Source organism: Trichosurus vulpecula, chromosome 4, assembly GCF_011100635.1.
Source record: "Trichosurus vulpecula isolate mTriVul1 chromosome 4, mTriVul1.pri, whole genome shotgun sequence".
Taxonomy (NCBI): domain Eukaryota; kingdom Metazoa; phylum Chordata; class Mammalia; order Diprotodontia; family Phalangeridae; genus Trichosurus; species Trichosurus vulpecula.
The window spans coordinates 299,161,983-299,175,647 of record NC_050576.1 but is presented as its reverse complement, the minus strand read 5'-3'; the positions used below and the strand labels follow the sequence as shown (position 1 = coordinate 299,175,647).

The window sequence follows — 13,665 nt, the reverse complement described above, 5'->3', positions numbered from 1 at the left end:
AGTGTCCTCCTGGTTCTGCTCATTTCACTTTGCATCGGTTCATACAAGTCTTGCCAGGTTTTTCTGAAACTACCCTTCTCATTTCTTATAATACAGTAGTAGTCCATCATAATCATATGCCACAACTGAGCCATTCCACAGTTGATAGCCATCCACCCAGTTACTAATTCTTTGCCACTACAAAAAGAGCTGCTATAAATATTTTTGTATGTATAGGGCCTTTTTCTTTTCCTTTGATCTCTTTGGGATACAAGCCTAGGAATGGTATTGCTGTGTTGAAAGATATGCACAGTTTTTATAGCATAGTGGCCAGGAGAGCCAGGAAGTCTGCTATGTGACCTTGGACAAGCTGTTTAACCTCTCAGTGCCCTGGATGTCTTTCTAAGATAGAGATTCTTAACCTGTTTTATGGACCCTTTTGGCATTCTAGTGAAGCCTAGGGACCCCTTCTCAGAATCATGTTTTTAAATGTATGAAATAAAATACATAAGATCACAAGGGGAACCAATTACATTGAAATGTACAATGTGTAGACTAGACGACTCATCACTGGTGGGTGATCCAGAGATAAGTCTTATAACTGTCATAGTTTTGAGGTAGTAGTAAATATGAACAATATTTTGAAATATCTGTAACACCTATAATGTAATATGATATATATCTGTGATTCCTGTTGGTGACAAAGCCATATATGATTTTTGTAATTTTTTTTCATGTCTAAGTTCACAGATCACTTGGAGTCTGTAGACCCTGGCTTAAGAAGTGTAGAGGACCTTTTCTAAGACTGAGTTGCCAAGAAAGTGCTGACCAGGATTGATAGAGATTTTTCACTGAAGCTTCCTATGCCAATCATATCATAGGTTCAGGCCCTATACCCCTCCCTCCTTCCCTCTCTCTTCATAGATAGTTAGTCTCCACTGATAGAATGTAATCTCCTTGAGGGCAGGGACTGTTTTTGTATTCCCCTTTTCTCCTCTCATCTAGCATAGTCCTTGCCACATTGGGTTTACCTGGACTGATTCAAATTATCAAACTGCCCCACAGGCTTGGAGGGTGAGGGAAGGGGGAAGGAGAATGTTGTAGCCAGTCAGCCAGTGGTCAGGCATCTTTTCTGTTTCAGTCAAGGAACATGTTTACACTTCATAAAGAGATCACGCAACTTGTTTGTTATAGTTAGTATTTCATAGTTATTTATGGTAAGAAGTCTGTCACCATGGGATTAGATCTTGAGCGTCTCGGCTGGAGGACAGAGGTGGTCAAGTACCCTACATACTACTGTAATTATGCATAAAGTTGGGGAATAAGTAGGAATATTAGATTGCAAAGGTTAATTAAAGTGATAATATGAGTTAAATATATTATCCTGAGTATATTTCTAAATGTTACTAATGTATATACAAAATGCAGACTGCATTTTTTTCTCATTTTATTTTTAACGTAGGAGGTGTGTGTTTGTGTGCATAATAAATAACTCTTAAAGGATCTGCAAAGAACCTGCTTGCTAGTGACGAATATAAAGAGGTCAAGGAAAGAAACAACCAATGAACTGTTTACTTGCTGTCATCTGGCAATGTATCACCCAGAACAGATAATGGAATTTATTTCTTTACTTCCAAAAGAATACGATTAAAATTTAAATAGAGTATATTTATGAAGTGCTGTGTATTTTAGGAGGGCTTTATAATGTTTTAGTTAACCCAGAAGCCTATAAACGAAGTTTTACATCATTAATGTCATGATATGTATTAGAAAATTAGCTGTCGTGATATTGAGCTAAAAGGAAATGGAGAAAATGTAGAGACTGGTGTATCAGAGACTTGGGATATGACAGGAAAGTCAAGGTTTACAGAAAAACTTCATAGTTGCAGTCAATACCTGCCACATAGCTTGGGCATTTCATAGTTTTCTTTGATAGTGAGTAGAATAAGAAAAGCAATAGAAAGATCTAAACCTAAAGATTTGAATCCCCAAAAGGTAATGGAAGTCTAACATTTCTTAGTAGTGCCTTGTTATCAGTTGCCATTGCAAAAACAAGACCATTCCTTATTCGGTTTGGGATTAAACATATCTCCAAGGAAGTCTCTAAACTAGATTTTTTTACTTGTATCGCTTTTTTTTTTTTGGTAAAGGTTCTGTTTTTACTACACTTTATGAGCAGAGGAATTGTTTCCCTAGAAAGCTTGCTTTTGAGATTCGCAGCTTTTCCCATTTAACTTCATACATGTCATCCTATCCCCACAGTTTTTATTATAGTAGAACATTTTTAACATGCCTTTTTTGGGTAATCTCTGAGGAGATCTCTGTATTTAATTTGTATATACTAAATAAGTTAGTTATACATGTGTGGCTTGATAGAAACTGAATTACTATTCTCTTTCAAGCTCTCCCTGTGTTTTGCCTTTAGACCGGTTTCACCAGGTCATAGATTTAGAGCTGGAAGGGATTGAATTTGCAAACTGCTTGTTGGATGTTTCCAAATAGATGTTTAGTAGTAGGTATCTCAAACTCACCATGCCCAAAACAGAACTCATTATCTTGTCTGTCCTTCTTTTTCCCCACCTGCCCTGCTTCCAGACTTCTCTTTTACTGTCTATGGCACCACCACCCTTCTAGTCACCCAGGCTTACAACTTTTGTTTCACTCTCGATTTCAAGCTCTAATTCATCTCACATAATCATACAGATGCCAAATATTGTTATTTCTATTTCTGTATCATCTCATACCCGTTTTGCATTTCATAATGCTTTCTATCTATTGTTTGGTCATAAATTCTTCCATTCTCCATAGATCTGACAGGTAAACTATTCCTTGCTCTCACAGTTTGCTTATAGTATCAGCCTTTATATCTAAATTGCGTAACCCTTTTGACTTTATTTTGGTATATGATATAAGATATTGGTCTGTGCCCTGTTTCTGCCATACTGTTTTACAGTTTTCCCAGCAGTTTTTGTCCAATAGTGAGTTCTTATTCTAGAAGCTGGAATTTTTAAGATGTCCTGTCTTGTTCAGTTCGCTCAGCTCAGGTTAGTGGAATACTGTTTATCAAACAGTAGATTTGATTGACTACTGGGTCTTATGTACTTACCCTATTCCACTGATCCACCACTCTAATTTCTTAGCCAGTACCAAGTAGTTTTGATGATTGCTGCTTTATAACACAATTTAAGATCTGGTATAGCTAGGCCTCATTTCTCAGCATTTCTGTTCATTAATTCCTTTGATATTCTGGATGTTTTGTTCTTCCAGATGAATTTTGTTATTATTTTTTCTAGCTCTACAAAATAATTTTTTGGTAGTTTGATATGGCACTGAATAAGTAAATTAATTTAGGTAGAATTGTCATTTTCATTATATTAGCTTGGCCTACCTATGAGCAACTTATGTTTTTTCAGTTATTTAGATCTGACTTTATTTGCGTAAAATGTGTTTTATAATCGTGTTCATATAGTTCCTGGATTTGTTTTGGCAGGTAGACTCTCAAATATTTTGTAATGTGTGCAGTAACTTTAAATGGAATTTCTCTTTCTATCTCTTGTTGTTGGGCTTTGTTAGTAATATATAGAAATGCCGATGATTTATGAGGGTTTATTTTATAATCCTGCAACTTTGCTAAAGTTGTTTATTATTTCAAGTAGTTTTTTACTTGATTTTCTAGGATTCTCTAAGTATATCATCACATCATCTGTAAAGAGTGATATCTTTGTTTCTTCTTTGCCTTTTCTAATTTCTTTAGAGATTCTGTTTCAAAAGGTATGGGCATTTCATTCACTTTGAGTAATTCCAAATTGCTTTTCAAAATGGTTGTACCATTTCATATCTCCAACAGTGTATTAGTGTACCTGTCCTTCTACAACCCCTTCAACATTGAGTGTTGTAATTTTTTGTTGTCTTTGCCAATTTGCAGGGTGTATTGTATTATTTTCCTTGTTTTTTGTTTTTTTGTTTTGTTTTTTTGCAATATTTACTCATAGATGCCTGAACTAATTTACTAGATCTGGAGGTCGTATTTCCTGCTGTTGTTACTGTTTTTCCTGTTGTTTTATATATTTATGTTCAAGGTTTCTGAATTTTCTTCTTCCTGACATCTTTGGTATTTCAATTCCCCCCTTTATTTTTCTTATTATTTACTTCTATTTACTCCCTTCCCTCTGATTATGATTTCTTTGGGGGCTGGATCTTAAAAGTATCTCGGCCTCTTCCTATAATGGGCATTTCATGGTTTACCAGCCTATATCTCTGCCTCATGTTGCTTTTGGGTGGTCAGAGCTGGCCCCAGCGAAATGCTGTAGTTTTTCCTTCAGGCTTGGTAGAGTGCTGCACAGCCCTCCATACACATGGTATCCTGTCCTGGTGACCTTCCTGTGCTCTGCTTCTCAGTTCTCTGGCCTGGCATTGGCAGTTAAGAGCCTGCTTTCCCTGGTACTCGTGCTTGTGGGTACATCCCCTTGTAGGCTTTGCTCCTGAATGGCCATGGCCAAACTGGTTTTTGAGGTCCTATTTGGATTTCTGTAGCATGGAGCTGGGGTCTCTATGGAACTGAAAAGAGGGAAGGGGGAATGGGGTGCAGGGATGGGTTTTGATGTAAGCTTGTGTCATGTCTTTGATCTGTTATTGCAGCCTTTCTGTCGATAGCATGGGAGGTAGGTGAAGGGGTGCTGAGTGAGCTCAGGGTCAGTGAGTGTCAGTTCCTGGATTTTGGGGAATTTTTTTTTTCCTTTTGGATTCTGGGTGTTCTAGAACATGGACATAGCTGAGGTTGCTTTATCTTTGGTACAGAATTCCTGTCTTGGAGAGGTTTGAGAGGTCATGGGGGTCAAAGAAAATGTCTAGTCCACCATCTTATTGCTCATGTGACCTGGAAGGCCCTTGTAAGAAGACTGGAAAGATAGGAAAGGATCAAGTTGTGAAAAACGTTAAATGATAGAGTTTATATTTGATACTAGAGATAATAGGGAATCACCAGAGTTTAAGTAGATTTATGACATAGATTTTTGCTTTAAGAAAAATCACTTTGGCAGCTATATGGAGAGTGAATTAGAGTGAGGAGAAATTTGAAATGGGGAAACTGATTAGGAGGCTATTGCAGTAGTTGAGGTGAGAGGATGAGGGTCTGAACTTAGGTGGCAGTGAATGAAGAGAAGACAGGTGTGAGATGTCTTGTGGAGATACACTGTGCCAAATTGACAAGATTTGGCAACTGATGGGATGAGTGAGAGAGGAGTTGAAGAAGACATTATGGTGGCAAATCTGGGTGACTGGAAGAATAATGGTGTCTTTGACAGTGATAGGAAAGTTCTAAAGAGGGGGTGAGTTTTTGGTATAAGATGAGTTGGTTTGGACATGTTTGCATTTGAGATGGTTTATGGTACGTCCAGTTGTAAATTTCCAGTGGGCAGTTGGTGATGAGAGGTTAGAGCTTGAGAGCCTAAGTCTGGATGTTTAGATTTGGACTAATTTGCATGAAATGATAATTAAACCATAGAAGCTGATGAGATCACCAAGGGAGAGAGTATAGAGAAAAAAGAGGAGAGAGCCCAGAATGAAGCCTTTGTTGTATATCTACAATTAGTGGGCTACTAAGAGGCAGAGGAGGGGTTTTTTTTTATAATCTTTTCCCCCCAAAGATAATAAATTTTACTGATGCTTTTTTAAAAAATCACTGCTACTTCCCACGGTTTACCCGTCCTCGTAACAAATAAAGTAAAGCAGAAAAAAAATTGGCTGTCTTTGAAAATTTAGTCCTCTTCTTCATCTGTATTCTGCTACCTCTCTGTAGAGAGAAAGGAGATATGCTTCATCATAAATTTTCTGAAATTGAGTTTATCAGTTTTGAGGCACTTAAATATTTTCTTTACATCATTATGGGCATCATGCAAATTCTCTTGATTCTGCTCATTTTGATTTGCTTTAATTCATTTAAGTCTTTCCAGATGTCTTTGAACTCTTTGTATTCATCATTTGTGATGGCATGGTAGTACTCTCTTACATTTATATGCCACAGTTTGTTCAGCATCCCTCAGCTGATGCATACTCACTATTTTAAGCTCTTTGACCCCACAAAATCTCTTTCTATTTTTATTTTCCTAAACCCCAATACTAATGATTGCTTTTCAATTGAAAAATCTACATTATTAACTATTTTAACAGTGTTTTTCTCTTTTAGTCAGCAGATAAACAGCGAGCCCTAGAAGAAACCAAAGCCTATACAACGCAGTCCTTAGCAAGTGTAGCCTATCTGATAAACACTTTGGCCAATAATGTCCTCCAAATGTTGGATATCCAGGCATCCCAGCTGCGTCGGATGGAATCTTCTATCAACCACATTTCCCAAGTGAGACCGAACTTTTTACTTATGTTATTTCTTCCAAGTATCAGCTATTATTACTAAAAGACCTGAAACAGATAATATTATGTTCTATTTTATTAACTTTTAACTTAGGTGCACAAATAGAAATATAAGACCTTTATAGGAAAGCAAACTCAAAATGTTAGACTTCTTTTTCCCTTTTAAAAATAGGTATAATTATCTTCTATGTAATTTGGAAAAAAGATACAAAAATTTAGAGTAAGTTTTTTGAGATTTATCAAAATTGAGATATTATAGTAAACAATGGAATCATCTCTGAAGTGAAGATATTTTTTCTTTCCGATATCTACCAAAAGGATATCTCCTTATTTGATTTGAGTATAACTTTGGTAGATTTGCAGCTTGTATTTTAATCTTTTATTATGTTTATTGGGGTTATAATCTCTATGATTGAAACAAAATGAATAAATGCCTAGCAAAAGTTGTAAGCTACCTTTAGATGTATATGCTATCAAAAGATGTTTCAGTAGCTTTTTTAAAAAAGTCATTGATTTTTATTTACCTGCCTTGCAATTTTCTTTTGAGAATGACTTTGGAACTTTATGGCTCCAGCAGTCTTGTCAATAGAGTTAATTTCAACCCCGTTTTTAGATCTGAAGTGCCCTTCTATAATTAAAAGACAGGTTAGTTTTCTGTTTTAAAATAGATCCTCTGAGTTCTGTGCCCTTCTGGAACTGAAGTGATTCATTTTTTGAGGGTCTGAAGTTTAAAAAAATCTTTAAGAAACTATTAATCACTGTGCATATAGTTGCTTTGGAAGACCTTTTATTTTTATTATTTGATAATTTTTCAGTGCAGTGTAGAGTGATTGCTGTGCTATTAAATCCAAAGTAGTCACATCAACCATTTCACAGACTTTGGCATTTCTGACTTTTACATTCCTGCCAATATCTTCCTAAAATATATGCTTTATAATTTTTTATTGCTATATTGATTTTTATTTGATAGGTGAGGTATGATGAGAGTGATGGATATATTTTTCTCAGAAATGCTTTTCTGGAAGAGATGTGCTTTATTAAGGAAACAAACACAAAATGAATGGACGTGCTGTGCTGTAAGAAGAGAAAGGCAGCTCCACATAAGAATAAGCCTCAAAATTGAGAGAATGGGGTAATTCTGTACTTGGACTGTCGAGGAGCTTCCTGACTAGAATAAAGTGGGTGAAGCAGTGAGTTGTACTAGGAAAGAATGGACATGAAAGAATAGAAGGGTCTCAAGCCTATTGTCAGGTGTCTGTATGAAGAGTCATTAACATATTTTGTGGAGAATGGTAAATTATGATGATGATAATTGCAATGGTGATTTGTTTAGGTTAGATTAAAGAGGACGTGGAAGAAATAGTTTGATAGCAGTGGTAAATGATTTCTACTCAAGCCTTGTTCTCTGCATCAGGTATAGCCATTCTGTTCTCTTGGAACCTCATCCAGTGGCCTAATATTTTGGAAATTTACCTTCTTTACTCAAAGTCAGGAGTCTCATATTTTATACAGAGATCTTTGGCTTTAAAAATCTGTGAGATTTGTGCTTATTTGAATAGTATAATAAAGGAGTCAGGAGAAGAGATTGATAATTGAAAATAAGGAGAAGAGTATGAACTATAGAGGCACTGTTTAATTCAATTTGATGAGTGTTTATTTAGCACCTTATAAAGCACTTTGTCATGCATTGTGGGGAAGATAGGAAGATGACAAGCCAGAATTCTGAGGCAGTGTTTTCAGTCAAGTGGGATTCTTGAGGTCAGGGAAAACTACTACTCCTTTACCCTATTGCTGAAGAAAGGTGTGAAGTGACATCATTGCTATGTGGGAGTGGTGGGTTTCTATATCTCTCCTGTGACAAAATGTGTGAAGAAGTGGGTATTGGCTTTAGGGACAATTGAATGTCCCATTGCCAGCCTGGATTGTCAATCCTAGAATTATTGAATTTTAAAATGTGAAAGTTCCCTAGAGATCATCAAGACCAGGAGATCCTCTTGGTGCCATGGACCTCTTGGCTCTCAGTCTGGTGAAGCCTATGAACTCCTCAGAATCATGTTTTTAAATGCATAGGATTACAAAGGAAACCAATTGTATTGAAATATATGCTGCCCGTAGACAGAAGTTCAAAGACAGTGATCTGACTGGACTAAGAAGATAAGAATTCGTGGCAAGGCTAGTAACAATAATAATTTTTTGGTGGCAATTGGGGTTAAGTGACTTGTCCAGAGTCATACAGCTAGTAAGTGTCTGAGGCCAGATTTTAACTCAGGTCCGCCTGACTCCAGGGCTAGTGCTTTATCCATAGCCCCACAGCAGTAGTTTCTAAGTAATGATGAGTATAAGCAATATTTTGAAATATCTGCAACAACTGTAATGTGTTATGAAAATATTTATGATTTCTATTGGTGACAGATTCATAGGTACTAACAATCCTACTGTGGTTTGTTGTCCATGTTCACAATTGAGGGACATACTAAATTTCAGGTAGAGGTTAATGAAAACAAAGATGTAATTTTTTTTGTCATCCATGTACATAGATCCCCTGAAATCTCTCCACAGCCTCCTTAGGGGGTCCATAACTCCAGCCCAGGTTAAGAACTTTAGATAGAAGTTTAGATAGACTTTAAATAGACTTTTATTTTATAGGCGAGTAAATTGACAACTAAGAGAGTTAAATTAGTGGACCATGATCCCAAAATGATTTAATTGAAGACCTGACTAGAACTAGTTCCCTTAACTTCCAGTTAATGATTCTTTCAATCATATCTTGCTGTCTCCACCAGCTGTGAGTTGATTAGGGTATCATGGTAATGGAAAGAAAGATACAAAGATTAGGATTCTGGAGAGACTTTGGATTTAAATCTTACCTTTGACATTAGCTATAGGAACAAGAGTGTGCCAAATCAATCAAAAAGATTTTATTAAACTCTTACTACGTGCCTAGCACAGCGCATATAAATACAAAAGTGGGTCCTAATGCCTGCCCTGAGGGAGCTTGCATTCTACTGGGGGAAACAATGTTTTCACAGAGAAGTATGTATATAAAATGTATACAAAATACATGCAAAGTAATTTCTAGGCAAGGATATAGGAGGGCGCTAACAACTAGGGGAATTAGGAAGGGCCTCTTGAATTGAGGTGACATTTGGACTGAATCTCAAAGGTAATTAAGGTTTTCTGGGCATTTTAGGCATGGTGGACAAAGGCAGAGGCAGGAGATAGTATCTTGTAGATAGATGGTGAAAAACAAGCCGGTTGGATTAGATTGTAGATATTATGAGGGGGAAATTATATGTAATTAAACTAGAAAAATAGGCTGGATCTAGATTGCTTGATCTTTAAATGTTGAACAGAGGAGTTTGTATGTTAACCTAGAGGCAGTGGGGAGCCAGTAAAGCTTCTTAAGCAGGGCAGTGATATGGTCAGATCTATGCTGTAGACATAACAGTTTAGCATCCTGTAGAGATTGGGTTGGAGAAGAGATGAGATAGAGGGAAACTAATGAATACTTGTTGACTGCCTGACAGGCAGGATGTTGTTGCAGTAGGTGGGGGAGAGATGATGAGGGCTTGCACTGGCATGGTTTTGGATCAGAGGAGGTCTGATGTATTGAATACAGCCTGCTTCACACATTCACTAGTAGTGGTATAATCCTGGGTAAGTCAGTTAACCTCTCTATGGTTTAGTTTTCTCATCTACAAAATGAGGGGTTTTACTTGATGATCTCGTTGATCTCTTCTAGTTCTAAATCTTTAATCTTTGATTTGATCTAGTATCAGTGGAGAGAAGGGGACACATGTGAGAGACATTGAGAAGGTAGAATAGACAAGATTTGGCATTTAATTGGATTTGGGGCATGCCTGACTGTGGAGAATTGAGAACGAATCTTAGATTGTAAACCTGGCTGATCGAAAGAATGGTGTTGTCTTCAACAGAAATAAGGGAGGCACAGTAGGATGAGAGGTGATTTTCAGAAGAGATATAAATTCTCTTGTATACACATTGAGTTTAAAATAATTATGGGCCATCCAAGTGGAGATGTCCAAGAGGCACTTGCAAATGCTGGACTGGAGTTCTGAAGAAAAATGAAGGTCTGAGGGGTAGATTTATTATCATCTACATAGAGATGATAACTACATCAGTGGGAGCTGATAAGAGTGTGGAGAGAGACAAGGAGAGGACCTAAGATTGAGCCCTGGGATGTATACATTCATAGAGGACAGAATATTCATGATGATGCTACAAGGATGATGAGAGGAGACCCAAGACTTGAGTAGGAAAATGAAAATTCAGGGAGGAGAGAGTATACTGAAGGAAGCGGTGGTCAGAAGTGTCAGGTGCCATAGAGAGGTCAATAAATATGAAGACTGATAAAATATCAATGGATTTAGCAGTAGATTATTGGTGACCTTGGAAAGAGGAGTTTCACTTAAGTGAAGGTTAGAAGCCATATGGCAAGGGGTTCAGAAGTGCATGGGTGCTAATAAACTTTTCCTAGGAGCTTGCTTTTAGAAGAGAGAACTAAAGAACAACGGCTTGAGGGTATAGGGTTTGATGAAAATGTTTTTTTAAAAGGATAGTTGTTTATATGACACTTTAAGGTTTGCAGAGTGCTTTGTAAATATGATCTTATTTGATCTTCACAACAACCCTGGGAAGTAGGTGCTTTTATTATCCCTATTTTACAAATGAATTGAGGCAAACAGAGGTTAAGTGACATGCTTAGGGTCACATAGCTAGTAGGTAAATGAGTTCAGATTTGAACTCAGTTCATCCTAACTCCAGGCCCAGTACTGTGTCCACTGTACCACCTAGATGTCTAAGGATGGGTAAGATTTAAGTATATGGATAGCAAGGAAGAAGCCACTGGATAAAGGAGAAATAGAAAATTAGGAAGAGTGTGAAGAGATCAGGTCAGGATTAGGTCAGCCTGATTAGAGGGCACAAATAGAAGGGTTAGTATTGTCAAATAGGGTCACATTATTACCCAGTACTGGTCCACAGAAGAGAGAATTAGGGATGCCACTGAGGTGAATTGAAGTGTGTAGAATTCAAGAGGAGAGGGAACTTATCACAGATGGCCCAGATTTTTCGGTGAAATATGAGGTAAGGTTCTGTTGAGAGTCAGGGGGAAGTCATGGCATGTGTGTTGGATAAGACATTTGAAATAGCTACTGTGGGGAGTACAGTGTCACCTAACTGAGCCTCACTTTCCTTATTTGTAATAGCCACAATACCTACCTCAGTGTTGTTGGGAGGCTTATGGGAAGTAATATATAAAAAGCATTTTTCAAAGTTTAAAGCACTCTCAGCATATAAATACAGTTGTATATAGGGAATCAGGAAAGCTTGATCTTAAATCCACATATGCATGCATGGGTACATGTGTGCTCACACACACACACACACACACACACACACACACACACACACAAAACCTGTGTGAACTTGGACAAATCATCTAACTTTACAGACCCTCAGTTTCCTCATCTGTAAAATGAGTATAATAATACATGTAGTCCTTAGCTCATGGGGTTGTTACAAAATACAAAGGATATAATGACTGTGAAGTGCTGTGTAAACTTTAAAATCTATTATTGATCATAGGGTTGGGTGGATGGTGTGGATGTATCAGTAGAATTAGTATTGAAGGAAACTGATCTAAGAAGGGAAATTCAAACTCAAAGCAGAACAGTAAAACCTTATATTGAAGTTTCTACCAGTGCAAGTATAATATTGCTTTAAACAATATTAATGGGATATCAGAATTGCCTCATTAAAATCTCACTAAAATTGAAGCCTAGTGCTATGATGTAAGAGGGGTTATGTTGTGTTCTTTTTATTTATGTAAAATTCAATGTATATTTTAATAAATAGTGGTTTTTCAAAATACCTCAGGGGATCTCACCAGTTACCATAGACTCAAGCATAGTTTCTGTGTAGATGATTTAATCTCTAGATCTGGCCCTAAACTCTTCCCTGAATTCCAGTCATGTCACCTGCCAGCTGGATTTCATTTCCTGGATGACTTGTAAGGTCGAATGGCCAAAATTGCACTCACTATCTTTCCCCTGCCCTATCTTTCACCTTCCCCTCCTCCAAACTTTCCTGTTTCTTTTAAGAACACCACCATGCCTACTAATCCTTCAGATGTGCAACCTTGGAATCGTCCTTGACTTTTTTTGTTTCCTTCACCCTCTGTTCAATCAGATGCCAAGTCTTGTCCATTCCACGTTTTCTGTATCTCTTGTATCAGTTCCTTTTTCTCTCCTCATATAGGCACTGCTCCATTTCAGGTCTTCATTTACTTGAAATACTATAATAGTCTCCCTACTTTTAATCTCTCCTGAAGGGGACCTTGAGGATCCCTTGAAAGGATCTCAGGGACACATAGGATTTGTTGGACCACATTTTGAGAACCACTGACATCAAGGGAAAAGAGAAGAGGATTCCAGGACAGAGCCATTGGAAGGCAGTTGGGGTGTGCTGGAGCCAATTCATCAGGACTGTCATTCAGTTTTCAGTCTGAGCATTTACATTCTGGAAATTGGCAAATTCTAATAATGAGGGGTTAATTTTTTTTTTATTGTCTAGACTTAAGAAAGTGATAAGAGAAAATGTTAATAATGTAGATTAAACTGAAAAGTATATCCTGGAGAGATAGTTGTTAAATCTTCACCAGCATAACAATGGAGACAACCATGAATAGTAGTCATGACATGACTGAAGAACCAGCAAAAGAGACTGAGAAAAGGAATGGTGGAATAGGTCAGAGGAGAACCCGAAGAGAGAAAGATCATGAAAACCTACAGAAATAAAAGTATCCAGGAAGAATTTAGTGATGTCAGGTGTTTCAGAGAGGTCAAGAAGGAGGAATGTTGAGGAAAGACCATTAGATTTGGAAATTAAGAGATCACTGATAACAGCAGTTTCAGTTGTGTGCAGAGTATTATGGTAAGTACTAGAGGATGTCCAAAGTTTAAGAGCTTATAGTTTCACAAACAAAAAATGTAATACAAATTGGTACATGACTGCATAAGAAGAATGTAAAATGTGTGATATTCAAGGGGAAGACAGGTCATTGCCAATTATGGAGATCAGGGAAGGTTTCTTGAGTAAGTAGTAGTTATTTAATAAATAAATGGCATATAAAGGATGAGGAAGAATTGAACAGGCGGGGTAGGTTTAGGAAGAGAAGACCCCATTACTTTTGGTCTTCAGTGAAAATTTGGCTATATACATATAGGGTTGTTACAGATAAAGGGATTCAGGCTTTAGGTAGGGGTTGTATAAGATGAAGATGAGGGTTATTTTAGCTAA

At 37.2% G+C, this 13,665-nt stretch overlaps 1 protein-coding gene across 9 annotated transcripts in view; it reads left to right on the top strand.

The window, feature by feature from the left end:
• ABI2 (abl interactor 2) overlaps positions 1 to 13,665 on the top strand; it is a 111,953-nt gene that overhangs the window by 27,914 nt on the left and 70,374 nt on the right. For all 9 annotated transcript variants that reach the window (XM_036754241.1, XM_036754235.1, XM_036754234.1 and 6 more), the window contains exon 2: positions 6,164 to 6,331. In XM_036754241.1, coding sequence (XP_036610136.1) covers positions 6,164 to 6,331 — 168 coding nt within the window. The remainder of the gene's footprint in view (positions 1 to 6,163; positions 6,332 to 13,665) is intronic.